We start from the raw sequence: 14,682 nt of genomic DNA, 5'->3' as shown, positions 1-14,682 counted from the left end.
TCTGCCTGCCTCTGCCTAATTGTGACCTCTCTCTCAGTCAAATAAATAAATAAAATATTTTTTTAAAAAAGCTTAAATAAAGTTTAAAGATTACAAAGCTACAATTTTGAGCATGGCTCCTTATTCTTCTAGTCTTCCTAAAAGTCAGAAAGAGTTGCCTTAGAGAGGCCTCAGGAAAGTTAAAGATTATCACACCTCTCTCTATAGGGCTTTCTTGAGGGCGAAGAGAAATTAAGAAATTGGTTTTCCTCCATTCTCTGAGCTTGAAGAACTTGAGGCAATGGGACGAGCTAGAGATTTACAGGGTAACTGCTGTGTCAGAGGCAGAAATAATTCCTCCTCATGGGGATTCAGTTACTTGTTAACCCCTAAAACCAGTCCTTTCCAACAGAATGACTCCAAGAAGAGCATAATTTATAGTATGCTTTACAAGAGACACTGAATATTTCCACTTCTCTCTGCATATATTGATACACCTAATAAATCGGTATTATTGGGAAAAAGAAAAGTTTGTAAAAAATTAAAAATTTAGCAGAGGTTAATATAATATTTGCTTTGCCGTTTTCGTCATTCTTGTAGAATTGAAGTTGACGATATTTGTTTGACGAACTCGGCTTGCTCAATAATTGTTTATTCATGTTACCACAGCCTTCATGCCTGCAGCTATCTGCCTGGAACACTCCTGTGTGTGTGTGTGTCTACTTCTCAGCGTTCAGGTCTCAGCTCAAACATAATATCCTCAGATTGATCTCTCCGCATAAAAGATGCACACCCCTCCATCTTTCTCTAAACATCATCCAGCTTGCTTCTTTTATTACATTTACTAGCACATGAAATTTACTATTATATGAACACTAGTTTATTCATTTACTTGATTCATTAGCAAAGAGGTAACAGTGGAAGTGGAGAGGGAGGAAAGTAGATGGACTCAGATATAATTTTGAGGTAGAATGGCCCATATTTGTTGGGCATCGTGTCCGCGTTGGTTGGGAACAGAGTTTAGGAATCAAAGAAGACTCCCAGGTTTCTAGCTTGAATAACTGATGGTACCAGTTACGGAGTATGAAAAAATGAGGTGGGGATGGCAACTGAGACTTATCCTTTGGGGTATTATTGAGTTTGAGATATGAGTATTGAGTTAGGTAAACAAAGAGGGATAGTAAGTATACAGTTGGATACATACATCTGAAACACAGAGAAGGAGTCTAGGCTGGAAAAATTAAGTCTGGAGGCAACAAGGATATCAGCATAAAGATTGTATTGAAAACCATATGAATGGATAACTCACTTCATGATAGAGGCATGGCTGGGAAGATGGCTGAGAAAGAAAAACGTGTATTTCCTTACTATTTACGTAAAATTTTTTAAATGCACAAAACAACTGTATATATTTTACAAGAATATATATGAGTAAAATGATAGAAATAAACACATTATAGTAGTTTTCTGGGGACCAGAAGGAGAAAAGGTGTAGCGGATGAATAGAAGAGGAGAAAATAAATGGTGAAATCAAATATGAATGAAACTTCTACTCTATAATGTGCTGTAAAGTTAAGAGCATGGTTAACTCAACCCTCTCTATGGTAGATCTACTAAAAATTTTTAAAGAAAAAGGAAAGGTCTTCTGGGACTGAGCCCTGCGTCACTTCTTCATTCATGAGTGAAGAGCTGGCAAGGAATACTATGACGAAGTAGACAACGAATTCAGGGGAGAGTTCAAATAACAAAGATCAAGAAAAATATGTCTAATGTCAATTGCATCAGTTTTGCTGAAAATACAGAAGACTGTCCATTAGACCTGCACTGGGTTTACTGCAAGGAATTGACGACCTTGACGAGAGCACTTTTAGGGCAGTGATGCTTACTGCAGGCAGCCGGTGACAGAAGAAGACCCTTTTATCGAGAGGTGAAGCCAAGAAGACGGTGCATGAATACAGTATGTCCTAGAAATGGGGAGGTGGTTGGAGTGGGATGCAAATTCAAAGCAGGTTTGTTTTTCTAAACATGAGAGATAACACAGCAACTTTACAGTATTAATTCTGGCAATGGTCCCATAAAGGGAAATAAACTGATGACAGAAGGAAAGTGTGAAAATATAAGGAACATGTCTTTGTGAGGGTAGGGAATCCAGCACATTAGTAGAAGAATTGATTTCTTTTCCTTTATTTCTTTAAACACAGGGAGAGTACGTTAGCTTGTGTTGTTGTTACTGCTCATTTTAGTGTTTTTCAAGGTTATTGTATGTGCACATAACTAAGAATTAAGAAATTCTAGACATTCTATATAGGCAGTGGTCACTCTCTACCCTTCTGCCATTTGTCCCCACAAAGATCCACCATTTCCAGCTCCAGGTACATGTCTGTGACTCTCAGTAACAGCCAGTACTATTTTATTATTTCTTGTTTCTTTTAGTTTGTGGTTTTAGGTCATGACTTCACACTATTCGAAATGAGGATTAATGTGTTTCCATTTCTCTTTTCTTAATTTTGGTTAGGTCCATATTCAATATTGGATTTACTATAACTGTGACATTCAAATTTAATAATGATTATTTTTCCTTTCCTGAAAAATATAACTATTTTTATTTCTTGGCCAAGGGTTGTCTCTTTTTTTTTTCTTTGCTGAATTTTCTAAGACTGTCCAGAAATTCAATTTCCAAATTCTTCCTCAATTGTCTAAATCTTTCATGAATATATATTCAAGGCTTTAAAGATTTTGTATTCTGGGAGAAGTAATCTCCTGAAGGCTCTGATTTGCTTCAGTCTGCCATGGCTGCTCTTTACGCTAAGTGCAAGCTGTTGTAAGTTCATTTAGAGAATTTTCCATGTCTATGTTTCCTATGTTGGAGACTCTCTTTTCAGAAGCTCATGCCTGCCTTTGCCTTGGTTTACTCTTCAGTGTTGGTAGAATATTTTCTCTGGGGATTTTCTGAAAAAGGATAGATGGGAAGTAAATTTTTGAGACTTGCCCATGTGAAAATATTTTTATTCTAGACTTACATGTGATTTGGCTGGGTATAGAATATTAAAATTATTTTCTTTCAACAATTTGAAGACATCAATCCACTGCCCTCTAGTTTCCACTGTTATTACTGAGAAGTCGTAAATATTCCTAATCCTCTGTAGGTGGCTTAATTTTCTTCCTGGAAATTCTTCTAAAGAGAAGAGTTCACAAAGTTCTAACATTTCTTGATGATATGATATGACTTACTCTGCCCTGTGTTCCCAGTTGTTCTGGGCACTTGGTAGGCTTTTATTATGAAAGCTCACATCTCGTAGTTTTAAGATATTGTCTTAAATTTAGTTGTTTAATGGTTTCTGGTATATTCTTTACCAAAATTATTGAGATGTTGGACATACTGACCTGTTTCTCTAATTTTATTAATACATGTCTCATATTTTCCTTCTCTTTGAGTATTTGCCCTACTTCCTGGAAGACTTTTACAGTTAAATCTTCCAACATTGCTACCAAGGTTCTACTTAAAAATTCCTTAGTAATCTCGCAGGATTGGAGGTAACCTAAATTAGAATTTTCAAAGTCTTTATTTAGGATAATGAAGATATTTAGACTGATAAGAATCCAAAGTTACTATCAATTTTGTCAACAAGGTTTTAGATTTAGAATAGAGAAAGAAGAAAACTATTATATTGTTCACTTGGCTTTCACAGGAGGACATAGAGTCCCACAACTTGAGCACAAATAAAGAAAACAGAAACACAAACTACACAAATGTCAACAAAAAGAAAACAGGTCAATAATATTATGGACAAAGTTCAAGGTAAAAAAAATAAACAAATGAAAAAAACACAAAACAAAAAACTCATTCCACATGGATAAAAGGTTGTATGCGAAAATGAAAATAAACGGTGTCAATGATTAACTTAAAGGTATTTACATTACATTTTCATTATTAAGTATTAATAAGTGAACTAGCCACTGTTTCCCAAATTTCAATTATTGCATAATGCTTTCAGAGTATACTTAATATTCTGTTTCAAATTGATGTACATTTTATTTAAATAAAAATGTAACTTAAATTATGGTTGCAAATGGAAGAATTGGTTTCATTGATGAGTAGAAGGGAAACACAGAAATTATAGCTGAGGGGCGTCTGGGTAGCTGAGTTGGTTAAGTGCCCAATTATTGGTTTCTGCTCAGGTCACGATCTCAGGGTTGTGGGACCGAGCCCTGCATTGAGCTCCATGCTGAGCATGGAGTTTGCTTGAGATTCTCTCCCTCTCCATCTGCCCTTCCCCCTGATCGCAAGCTCTCTCTCTCTCTAAAATAAATAAAATCTTGAAAAAAACATAGAAAAATAAAAAAATTGTAGCTGAATTCTATACATATAGATGAAGTTTCACCAAAGACTTTTCTGCTATTTTTATTTTTTATTTTTTTTAAAGATTTTATTTATTTATTTGACAGAGAGAGATCACAAGTAGGCAGAGAGGCAGGCAGAGAGAGAGAGGAGGAAGCAGGCTCCCTGCTGAGCAGACAGCCTGATGCGGGACTCGATCCCAGGACCCTGAGATCATGACCTGAGCTGAAGGCAGCGGCTTAACCCACTGAGCCACCCAGGCGCCCGACTTTTCTGCTATTTTTAAATACTTTATTTATTTATTTGACAGAGAGAGAGAGAGATATCACGACTAGGCAGAGAGGCAGGCAGAGAGAGGCGGGGAGCAGGCTGAGCAGAGAGACCGATGCGGGGCTGGATCCCAGGACCCTAAGATCATGACCTGAGCCAAAGGCAGGTCCCCACTGAGCCACCCAGGCACCCCCACTCTATTTTTACAAAGGGATATTAGCAAGTGTTAGAGAGGTATACAGTATACACCAGCACCAAAAAAGGACTCTTTCTTACTAAATCAGTAGGGTTAGAAGAAAATTGAAAATGGGATAATGATCAATATTACTTAATGTTACATTCCTGTCCCACCTACAATCACCAGGTACCATTTACATCCTACCCTTGCAGAAACTCTGAACTAGATTTCAAGTCAGGAGATTGGGAAACACACACACACATACACACACACACACCGAACTAAGTGAAAATAAGAATAAATTAACCAAAAAAGTGCATGTTAAAAAACTGAAAAAAAGAGTTGATATATGAGCCCATAATTCCATCTAGAAAATTCAAATTATCATGGGAAGAGGAGCTGGGCTCCTCCGCTAACAAACTCCCAGTGATGACTGCCTTTTCTCTACTCTGAAAATAGGCTTGCCAGAAGTCATGGGAAATATAAAAAAAGTGTCTAGAACGACCAGTTACAACTTTTAAAAAATTACTCTTATAAGTTCTATAAAACCAATATGCCATATTCCGAGGGCTTAAGAGGAACAGCCAACAGGGTAAAGATAACTGGGGCTTGGAGACCCAGGAAGAGGTGGGCTAGATGGGTAGCAGAACAGAGGGCCAACCTGGGGGGAAGTAATCCAGTGTCCTTGGACTACCCCGCAGGGTTGCCAGCCAACAGGGATTTACACACATGACTCCTTATCTAAAGAGTCTTGATCTTCCTGAAGCAGGCAAAGACCTCGAATAGAGATGAGAATGAAGAATAAAAATGGAAAACGCTCCTCCCCTAACGACAAGTACAACTGTACACCATGTTCAGTCCAGACTGGAACTAAACCTAGGAAACTCACCTGGGAATGGCAGTCGAAGGTGAAATTCTGAAAATGGGACATAAGGTTGTGAATGCTGAGCAAAAGGTTTAATTTATAATCTCAGTTTTACACCATCTAATATTTCTGCTGCGGAAAGGTGACAAAGTGTAATGAAGAAAGGAAAAGATATAAAAAAAAAAAGTGGGAAATCAAGAACTTTCAAACATATGCGCGGGGCTAGGGGTTGTTGGCGATGTTCCTGCCGCTTTCTGTCAAAGTGATGACACGGACTCGACTGTGTTCACACTAACTTTTGTGTGGTTTGCTTCTAATGGTGAGAAGCCTAAGTCTGTGGGATAGGTTGTTTCGTAAAACCTTTGCATTACCGTCTTTTTTTTTTTTTTTTCAAGATTTTTATTTATTTATTTGACAGATAGAGATCACAAGTAGGCAGAGAGGCAGGCAGAGAGAGAGAGGGAAGCAGGCTCCCTGATGCGGGGCTCGATCCCAGGACCCTGAGATCATGACCCGAGCCCAAGGCAGAGGCTTTAACCCACTGAGCCACCCAGGTGCCCCGCATTATCTTTTTGATTCTGAATTACACCCTGAACGTGCCCGATCTCGTCTGAATTACAATATTTCTTGTATTCTGACCTTCTTACTTCTCCGTAACTCTTGGTTTCCCTTTTTCATAAAGCATTCTAGTAATTTCTGAGTCAGCTGACAGAGGGAAGAGGTGAGGTATAAAGAGTTCGGTGAGGTTTTGGGGTTCTGACCGTAGGGCAACTATCATCTCAGTCATTCAAATTTCATATTTGCAATATATGGAAGTCAAATTCATAAGCCACAGAGTAACACAAGCAGCGCGACCCAGAGGTCTGGCAGCGACTACCTCCCGTGAACCCGGCTGCGCAGGTCCCGGACTTCGGACTTCCAGACATCATCCGGTGCTTTAGGTCCTCACCAACTGTCACCTAGTTTCAAGCGACAAAGAGAAGCATGATGAGATAAAACTGTGGGCCAGAAGCTTTTCTGTCACAACCTAGTATACGAAAACAATACGCCTTTAATGTGCATATGCACATCCTCAGTGCAAAGCCCCGGACAACGTAAATGTAAGTAAAAGAAATCTCAAATCACCTGTAACTATAGACCTCGCCCTCACTACGCTCGAAAAAAAACAGGCTGAGGGCGCCTGGGTGGCGCAGAGGTAAAGCCTCTGCCTTCCTTCGGCTCAGGTCATGATCTCAGGATCCTGGGATCGAGCCCCGCATCGGGCTCTCTGCTCAGCGGGGAGCCTGCTTCCCCCTCCGCCTCTTGTGATCTCTGTCTGTCAGATAAATAAAATCTTAAAAAAAAAAAAAAAAAAAAAACCAGACCGAGAAAAGAAGAAAAGGCAACCGCAGGACCTCAGAACGACTTTCTTAATCATCATCGTGAGGATTACCTCATTGTTTATACTTTGCTCCGATTTCCACAATTTCTACACAGATGTAATCTGGAAGAAATTTTAAAAGATTGCAAAGAGAGAAGCAGTAATGACGGGCTACACGATAAATAAATATTTCTTCATGGAATACGGATCGACCCAACCGCGGACTGGCCCTCAGCCCCCCGCTCCGCCCGCCTCACGCGGCGACCGAGCTCCTTCAGAGTAACCGGACTTCCCGCCCCATAATTCCCTTCTCACTCGTTTCCCAGGAGTCCGAGGGAGTCAAGGGTCCGCTCCTCCGCTCGAAGTTAACCCCACCCCTCATTCTTTACTGGCCATTCATGATTGGTCCCGCCCCACCCGCTGAGTTTGAGGCTGTTGATTGGATAAGAGCAGGCGCCGTGGGCGGGACGGATTGTGACAGCCCGCGCGGAGGCGTGGCCTCAACCACCCCCAAATTCTACCCAGGTACCCGCTGCATCATGTATCGCGCCCTTCGGCTTCTCGCGCGCTCGCGTTGCCTAGTGCGGCCTCCGGCCTTAGCCTCCGCTCCCGGCCTCGGAGAGGCGGCCGTCCTGCCGCCGCGGACCCCGAACTCCGCCCGAATGGTGAGCGCGGGCCGGTCCGAGCCGCGGCCTCCCGGCGGTGACCTTCAGCCCGCCGCTGGCCGGCCGGGCGGGCGGGAGGCATTCCCGGGGCGTCCCGGCAGAGCGCGGCGTGGGCTGCGTGCCCGCGTGGCTGGCGTCCGGGCCCCGCCGTGCCGCCGCCGCCCGCAGGGAGCGCTCGGGCAGGGGCGGCGTCGGGCTGCGAGGGTCCTGCGGGGTCGCTCCGGCGTTCCGGGGCGGGCGGGGTCGGGGGGGCGCTCCGTCCGCGCTGGCGACTGTGCGGGGCTGGAGGCGGGGCCGAGGGCTGCTGCCTCCGCGGCCCCTCCGCCGGCTGCGGGCGGTCGCCTCCGCCCGGGGGCTTCTTCCCGCCCCTCAGAGCGGCTTGCGGGGCTCTGGGGTGGGGCTGAGGGCTCTGGGGACGGAGAAGATTCCGCCTCTCAGAAGTGGCCCGTTTCGCTTGTTGGGCTGCGGTTCCCCGACCTGGGTTGAACTGTGGGCTCTGAAGTCAGGCGGTGCAGACTGGTGAGGAGCCAACGTGGAGCCGACTCTACTTTTTATTCAGAGATTCCTGAGGAACTTAGCGGCCCAAGCTCAAGTCTTCTGCGCGTTAGAGTGGCACCTTCCGTGATTAGGGCTGTTTAACGAGCATTTTATTTTATTTGTTTTTTAGAAGATTTCGTGTATTTATTTGACAGATCACAAGTTGGCAGAGAGGCAGGCGGGGGTGGGGTGGGGAGCAGGCTCCCCGCTGAGCAGAGCGCCCGATGCGGGACTCGATCCCAGGACCCTGAGCTCAAGACCGCAGCCGAAGGCAGAGGCTTAACCCACTGAGCCACCCAGACGCCCCTTACCGGGCATGTTAAATACTTACGCACGCGGGTATTGTTCGGACGAGTTTGGGAAATAAATGGTAGTTTAGGAAGAGTCACAGTTCCGCGCGGTTCACGGAGCCGTGGTGTGAGCTTTGCAGTCTGTGATTTCAGATCCTGCGCTGCTACCCAGAGCTGGGGATTGGGGCCGCTTGTCTTTGTGCTTGGGTTTCTGCGTGTAGAATGGAAGTAAGAACAGGTACCCGGCAACATTGCTCGTGTGCAAGTACTTTGTGTTTGGCAAGTAGTGAGTGCACTTAAATTAGTGCCTCCCTGTATTTCAAAAGTCCAAAATATTTTCTGAACTATAAACTTGAAGATACTAACACGGCATTACTGTGCTTGAAACTACAAAATCGGGGTGTTTTATGTTCCTGCAACTCCCTGCTCTAGTTTTAATGCATTTTAGAGCCTTTTAAAAATTTATTTAGTTTTTACTAATTTAGTGTTTGGTAAAAGGGAATCGGAGGCTGGAGAGCTGAATTTGCCGTGCTCTAAATGTTCCAAAGCTAGCACTGCCTTGCTTTTAGTGTTGGAATGATAGCTAAGATCAAATGAAGACAGATTGCCCCCCCTAATTCTAAATATATCTTCTGCCCTCTGAGCTCTGCTCCAAAATCTTTGTGTTGATTAAGTTTTTCTTATTGCTGCTGTTGAGGATTTACATAACCCTAACTGCCCTAAGTTACATTTTATCTAAAAGAACACAAATGTTTATCCAATAGGAAGATAACGTATTTATTGAATGCCTGCTATGTGTTGGGCCCTGTGGAAAGGACAGTCACCACAGGCATAGAGTTTAGAGACTAGCAGGGAGATTCAGTAAACAAAGAAAGGATGCATGCACAGTTAGTTATGATGTGATAAAAACTACCCAGAGAAATAGCTCCCTCAGGTGAGAATGTCTCATGGAGAACAGCTACAATGTAGATTTGATAGTCACTTGCTGGCGTGATGGGTGGGGAAGCCCTACATCTTGTTAAGTCACTTTTATTTCCTTCATGACCTGCAGAATGACTATGAAGTCTGGAAGCGTAGATAATATCTTCTGTATTGCAGTGTAATATCAATAAAACATTATGTTTTTCCAGTGTAGCAGGACTTGGTGGTCATCCTACATTATTTTTTAGAAGGAAGCAGAAGTTTATGAATTTGAGAAATCCCTTTTTAAAATTATGTTCAGTTAGCCACTGTGTGATACCTCATTAGTTTTTGATGTAGTGTTCAGTGATTCAGTAGTTGCGTTTAACACCCAGTGCCCATCACAACACGTGCCCTCCTAACTACCTACATTTTAAGACCAGACACACTTTTTCAGAAAGAAACCGAAAACCCAAACACAGTGAAGTCAAATATTGGATTTTTATATCTTTGAATAGTCCTTTTACAGAAAAAATGATTTGGATTATCTTGAACGCTGAAATATTCTTTTAACCCACTTTAACCTGAGAATCTGAAAGGCATTTCATTTTTTAAGGAGATGCCAGGGTTTAGTTAATGGTTATCTTACACGTGAATATACATGGGGACATCTTGGAGGCTCAAGGCCTCCATCTCTCTCTCTCTCCATATGTGTGTGTGTGTGTGTGTGTGTTTGTGTGTATATATATATATATATATATATATATATATATATATAAAGATTTTATTTATTTATTTGACACAGAGAGAGAGAGATCACAAGTAGGCAGAGAAGCAGGCAGAGAGAGAAGGGGAGGCAGGCTCCCTGCCAACCAGAGAGCCTGATGAGGGGCTCAATCCCAGAACCCTGAGACCTTTCAGGTTTAGACTGGCATTGAGATTTTGAGAACACCTCATTGAATTTGAGAGTTTCCTGGGGTTAGAGTCTATTAACAATAGTCCTTGGTATTTCTAGGGCCTACTGGCAATGCGACTGCAGGACCATGACCCTTCATGCTTCCCTGGAAGGGAGGAGATTTTAAATGAGCACGAATCTCACAGGCGCCCGTGGCAAGTAGCACTTTTGCCTGCCCCATGCCTGGCTGGTTAAACTCTTTAAACCGTGGTGTTACCCTGAAGTGATAAACTGCCTTCTGTTAGAAACTCTGAGTTATGGCATATGAAGGCACGATTTTCAGAAACACTAGCTTTTCTAGTTACACTGAATTATATTGTGTGAAGTAAAAACATATATTTAAGAGATGCCATTCATCGCTTCATTTTTCATCAAAAGCACTGATCATTTTCTCAGTATTTTAGGGTGAGCATCCCTCCTGTTCTTGCCCACGACACTGAGAAGAGATAATGTACATGATAATTTGGAAAATCTTGAAAACCACATAGGTGCTTTTCAGACCTCAGGTGGACTGATTAGTATAGTGAAATCAATGTAGTGGGTAGTTACCAACATTATTCTTATTATTTTGACAGAATAGAGTGACATAGAAGAGAAAATATTCCTACTTTTTCGTGAGGTTTTTGTTTCAGCCTTGTGTGTGTATGTGTATGTGTTGATGTACGTACCAGGTCACCGTATAAAGGCCTTTTCTATGGGTTATTGTAAAGCACACTTACAGAAATTTGTTTTCTGTAGGTTTCTTAAAAGAATGTTTGAAGAGATTTGGCAAAGTTACCAGGTTCCTTGTTTCTCTCTATCTCAGAGCTTCTCTAATAGATGCTGACCCCACGTCTAGCTTCCTGACAGATCGTTTTCTCTCATTCCTGGTGTCTTAAGAAGTGTTTTACAGCATTGCTTCAGTTTCTGTTTTACAAATTGATGCAATGTATATATTTCCTTGGGTTCAAATAAAGTAATAAGTGTTTGGCCTTTTGCAACAGTTTGTTATTAGCTACCTAAGCTGCTGCAAACAATGTTTACTGTTGCAAATTTGGGATGTTGATTTTTTATTATGAGGACAATAAGCACGTTTTTTTATGTTTTTGCTGGGATTGTGATTTCAGCCACAATTGACCTCTGCACATTTTAATGGTCACTGTCAAGACCCTAGAATTTGATTGAGGTTGCTGTTTCTTGATTTGGAATTTTAAAAATTGTTCAGGTTTAAGCTGAAGAACACAGCAAAATATATTCATCTAGATCTTTTCAAGTAACTTTCAATGGATCTGAGTTTTACTGTAGAAACCAGTTACTTAGGAGACAAACTTATTGCTGTTTTATGATGAAAATTTAATAATTTTGAACACAGAAAGCAGTGATGTAAATCTGAGGAGTTGAACGTAATTCCTCAAGTGACTGATGGAAACTGACCTCTCCTTTGGAGCTGATTTCTTATTGCTGTCACATAACGAGGTGACAAGAGGAAGAAAACTAGTTCATGTGTCCAGTGCCACTGCTGTCTTGCTGGTGTTATTGGGCCAAAGTCTACTTCAACATAGGTGGATATATCCTGAGGCTATCTAAAACTTAGATCATAATGGAAAATATTTTTATTTGTGCATTTGAAATGAAGAACCCCACGTGCTTTTGGTCTACACAGAAGGGAGCAAGTGGGTGTATAGTGGTGTCAGTGTAACCAAGCCCTACTAGAGAAAAAAAATCTAACTACTCATCTTTACGTCCTCTTATTGTCCAGGGTTGGGGTACAACTCAAGGCCCGATTGGGACCAATCTGCAGTTACTCCCTCCATTTCTGGGCTTTTGGAAGTAGTAACAAAAAAGTAGTAATCCAAACAGTTCTTGGGTTTTGACAGTCCAAGTTTGCGGGGTTCCAGGCCCTTCCTCTTGCTAACTGGGTGATCTCCCAAGATTATTTCATCTCTCCAAGCCCCAGTATTTCCTCTAAGGTGGAGATGGTAATAGTAAAATCTCCTAGAGTGGTTGTAAAAGTCTAATAACATGATACTTGGAAAGAATTTGCTACATTAGCCCAGTAATTACACTGAGGTGTGATTATTTTTTTTTATTATTATTATTATTTTTTAAAGATTTTATTTTATTTATTTGAGAGAGAGAGACAGTGAGAGAGAGAATGAGCGAGGAGAAGGTCAGAGAGCGAAGCAGACTCCCCATGGAGCTGGGAGCCTGATGTGGGACTCAATCCCGGGACTCCAGGATCACGCCCTGAGCCGGAGGCAGTCGTTCAACCAACTGCGCCACCCAGGCGTCCCGAGGTGTGATTATTTTTATTAGCTGCTGCTTCTACTGGCTTAGGCCAGTCTTCTGTAGACTTTTAGACGTGGAAAAAAAATGTACCTCATTGATAATATTACTGTATTTCTACCTAGATACAATCATACTTTTCTATTTTTGCAATCCAGAAGGCTTTATAACATATAAACAGTTTTGTAAACCTGTCTAGTCCCAAAGGGTAACTACAGATTAATTTTCCCCCCACAGAGGACTATTTACTAAAGCAGAATTACTTCGCTAGGGATTTTTAAATTTTTTTTCTTTTTTTAAGATTATTTATTTATTTATTTGACAGAGAGATCACCAGTAGGCAGAGAGGCAGGCAGAGAGAGAGGAGAAAGCAGGCTCCCTGCTGAGCAGAGAGCCTGATGCGGGGCTTGATCCCAGGACGCTGAGATCATGACCTGAGCCGAAGGCAGAGGCTTAACCCACCGAGCCACCCAGGCGCCCCGGATTTTTTAAATCTTTTGAATCATCTGACCATGTTTATTTCATAGTTAACGCATATTAAGGCTCGGAGTATCTTTCTGAAGTCTCCTTGACATAAATTGTCACAGGTAAATTCCAACTATTTAGTGTTTTACAATAAATCTTTTTTATAGTATTCTAAAATATTTGTTGAGCAGTTGTTAACTTTTTTATCAGTAAAAGTTGAGGTACTTGGTAGAATCCTAGGGTCTCCATAAAAGGGACTTTGGATCATGGGTTCTTATTCAGGGTGGTGGATAGGCTTCAAGATATAAACTCCCTAAAATCATGCGTAAGAGTTTTCATATATGTATTTATGTTCATTTTTCTAGAGAAGGGATCCATCCATAGCTTTCCTCATATCCTCAGAGGGCTCAGTTGCCCTGGAAAGGTTAAGAACTGACCTGGCCATCCTCCGTCATCGCTACATTTAATTTATAGATGAGAAAAACTGACTTACTGAGGCTGACACAGCGACTGCGTGGGGGGCTGTTTGACTGCAAAGCCACTGTGCTGTGGCTCATAGTATTTGTAGATCATGGCAAAGCTCTGCTTAAATATCTAATATTTACAAATTTTAAAGTATCGTTCTTAGACCATTTTCTAAAGTTCCCAGTGAAGTAGAGATTAACACAAGTGCACTGAATTGGCTGAAGCTTAACGGATAAGAGGTATACTCCTGGATTGGAAGGAGTACTAGAGATACTTCAGGGGCTTTCCTTTATCTTCTGCATAGGTGTGTCTGTCTGTCTTTAACATCTGCATTATTTGCAAATAATACCTGATAAGGGGTTAAATCCAAAATAGATGAAGAACTTACATAACTTGACCCCCAAAAACCCAAATAATCTGATTGAAAAATGGGCCGATGACCTGATGTACAGATGGCCAACAGAGGCATGAAAGGATGCATGACATCACTAATTGTCAAGGAACTCCACCTCAGAGCCACAGTTACATAGCACCGTCCACCTGTCAGAATGACCAGAACCAAAAAGTTAAGAAAGAGCAGGTGTCGGTGAGGATCAGAGAAAAACCGAACCCTCATGTGCTGTTGGTGGGAATGCAAATTGGTGCAGCCACTGTGGAGAACAGTGGGGGAACAGCCCCTCAAAAAATTAGAGATACCATATGATTCAGTAATTCCACTACTGGATGGTTACCCAAAGAAAGCAAAAACACTAATTTAAAAAGATAGATCCACCATTGTGTTTATGGCAGCATTATTTACAATAGCCAAATTATGGAAGCAGCCCAAGTGTCCACTGAGAGATGAATGGATAAAGAGGGTGTGGTGTGGTGTATACACACTATACATACACACACACAGAGAGAGAGAGAGAGAGAGAGAGAGGAATATTACTCAGCCATAAAAAAGATGAGGTTTGTTTTTTTGCCATTTGCAACAACATGTAGAGACCTAGAGGGGTATTGTGCTAGGTGAAATAAGACAGAGAAAGATAAATACCATATGATTTCATTTATATGTGGAATTTAAAAATCAAAACAAATGAGTAAACAAACACAAAGCAGAAGCAGACCCATAAATATAGAGAAAAAACTGATGGTTGCCAGAGGGAA

At 41.7% G+C, this 14,682-nt stretch overlaps 1 protein-coding gene across 2 annotated transcripts in view; it reads left to right on the top strand.

Annotated features, from left to right (window-relative positions):
* The window catches only part of FH (fumarate hydratase), a 53,449-nt gene that overhangs the window by 18,512 nt on the left and 20,255 nt on the right, over positions 1-14,682 (top strand). The window contains exon 1 of one of the 2 annotated variants that reach the window (XM_044267019.1): positions 7,493-7,656. The exons of the other annotated variant lie outside the window; for it this stretch is intronic. Coding sequence (XP_044122954.1) covers positions 7,531-7,656 — 126 coding nt within the window. The 5' untranslated portion in view covers positions 7,493-7,530. Of the gene's footprint in view, positions 1-7,492; positions 7,657-14,682 lie in introns of those variants that run through there. 2 annotated transcript variants of the gene reach the window in all.

The sequence above is a fragment of the Neovison vison genome, chromosome 10, assembly GCF_020171115.1.
Source record: "Neovison vison isolate M4711 chromosome 10, ASM_NN_V1, whole genome shotgun sequence".
Taxonomy (NCBI): domain Eukaryota; kingdom Metazoa; phylum Chordata; class Mammalia; order Carnivora; family Mustelidae; genus Neogale; species Neogale vison.
This window is presented reverse-complemented; position numbering and strand designations above follow the sequence as displayed.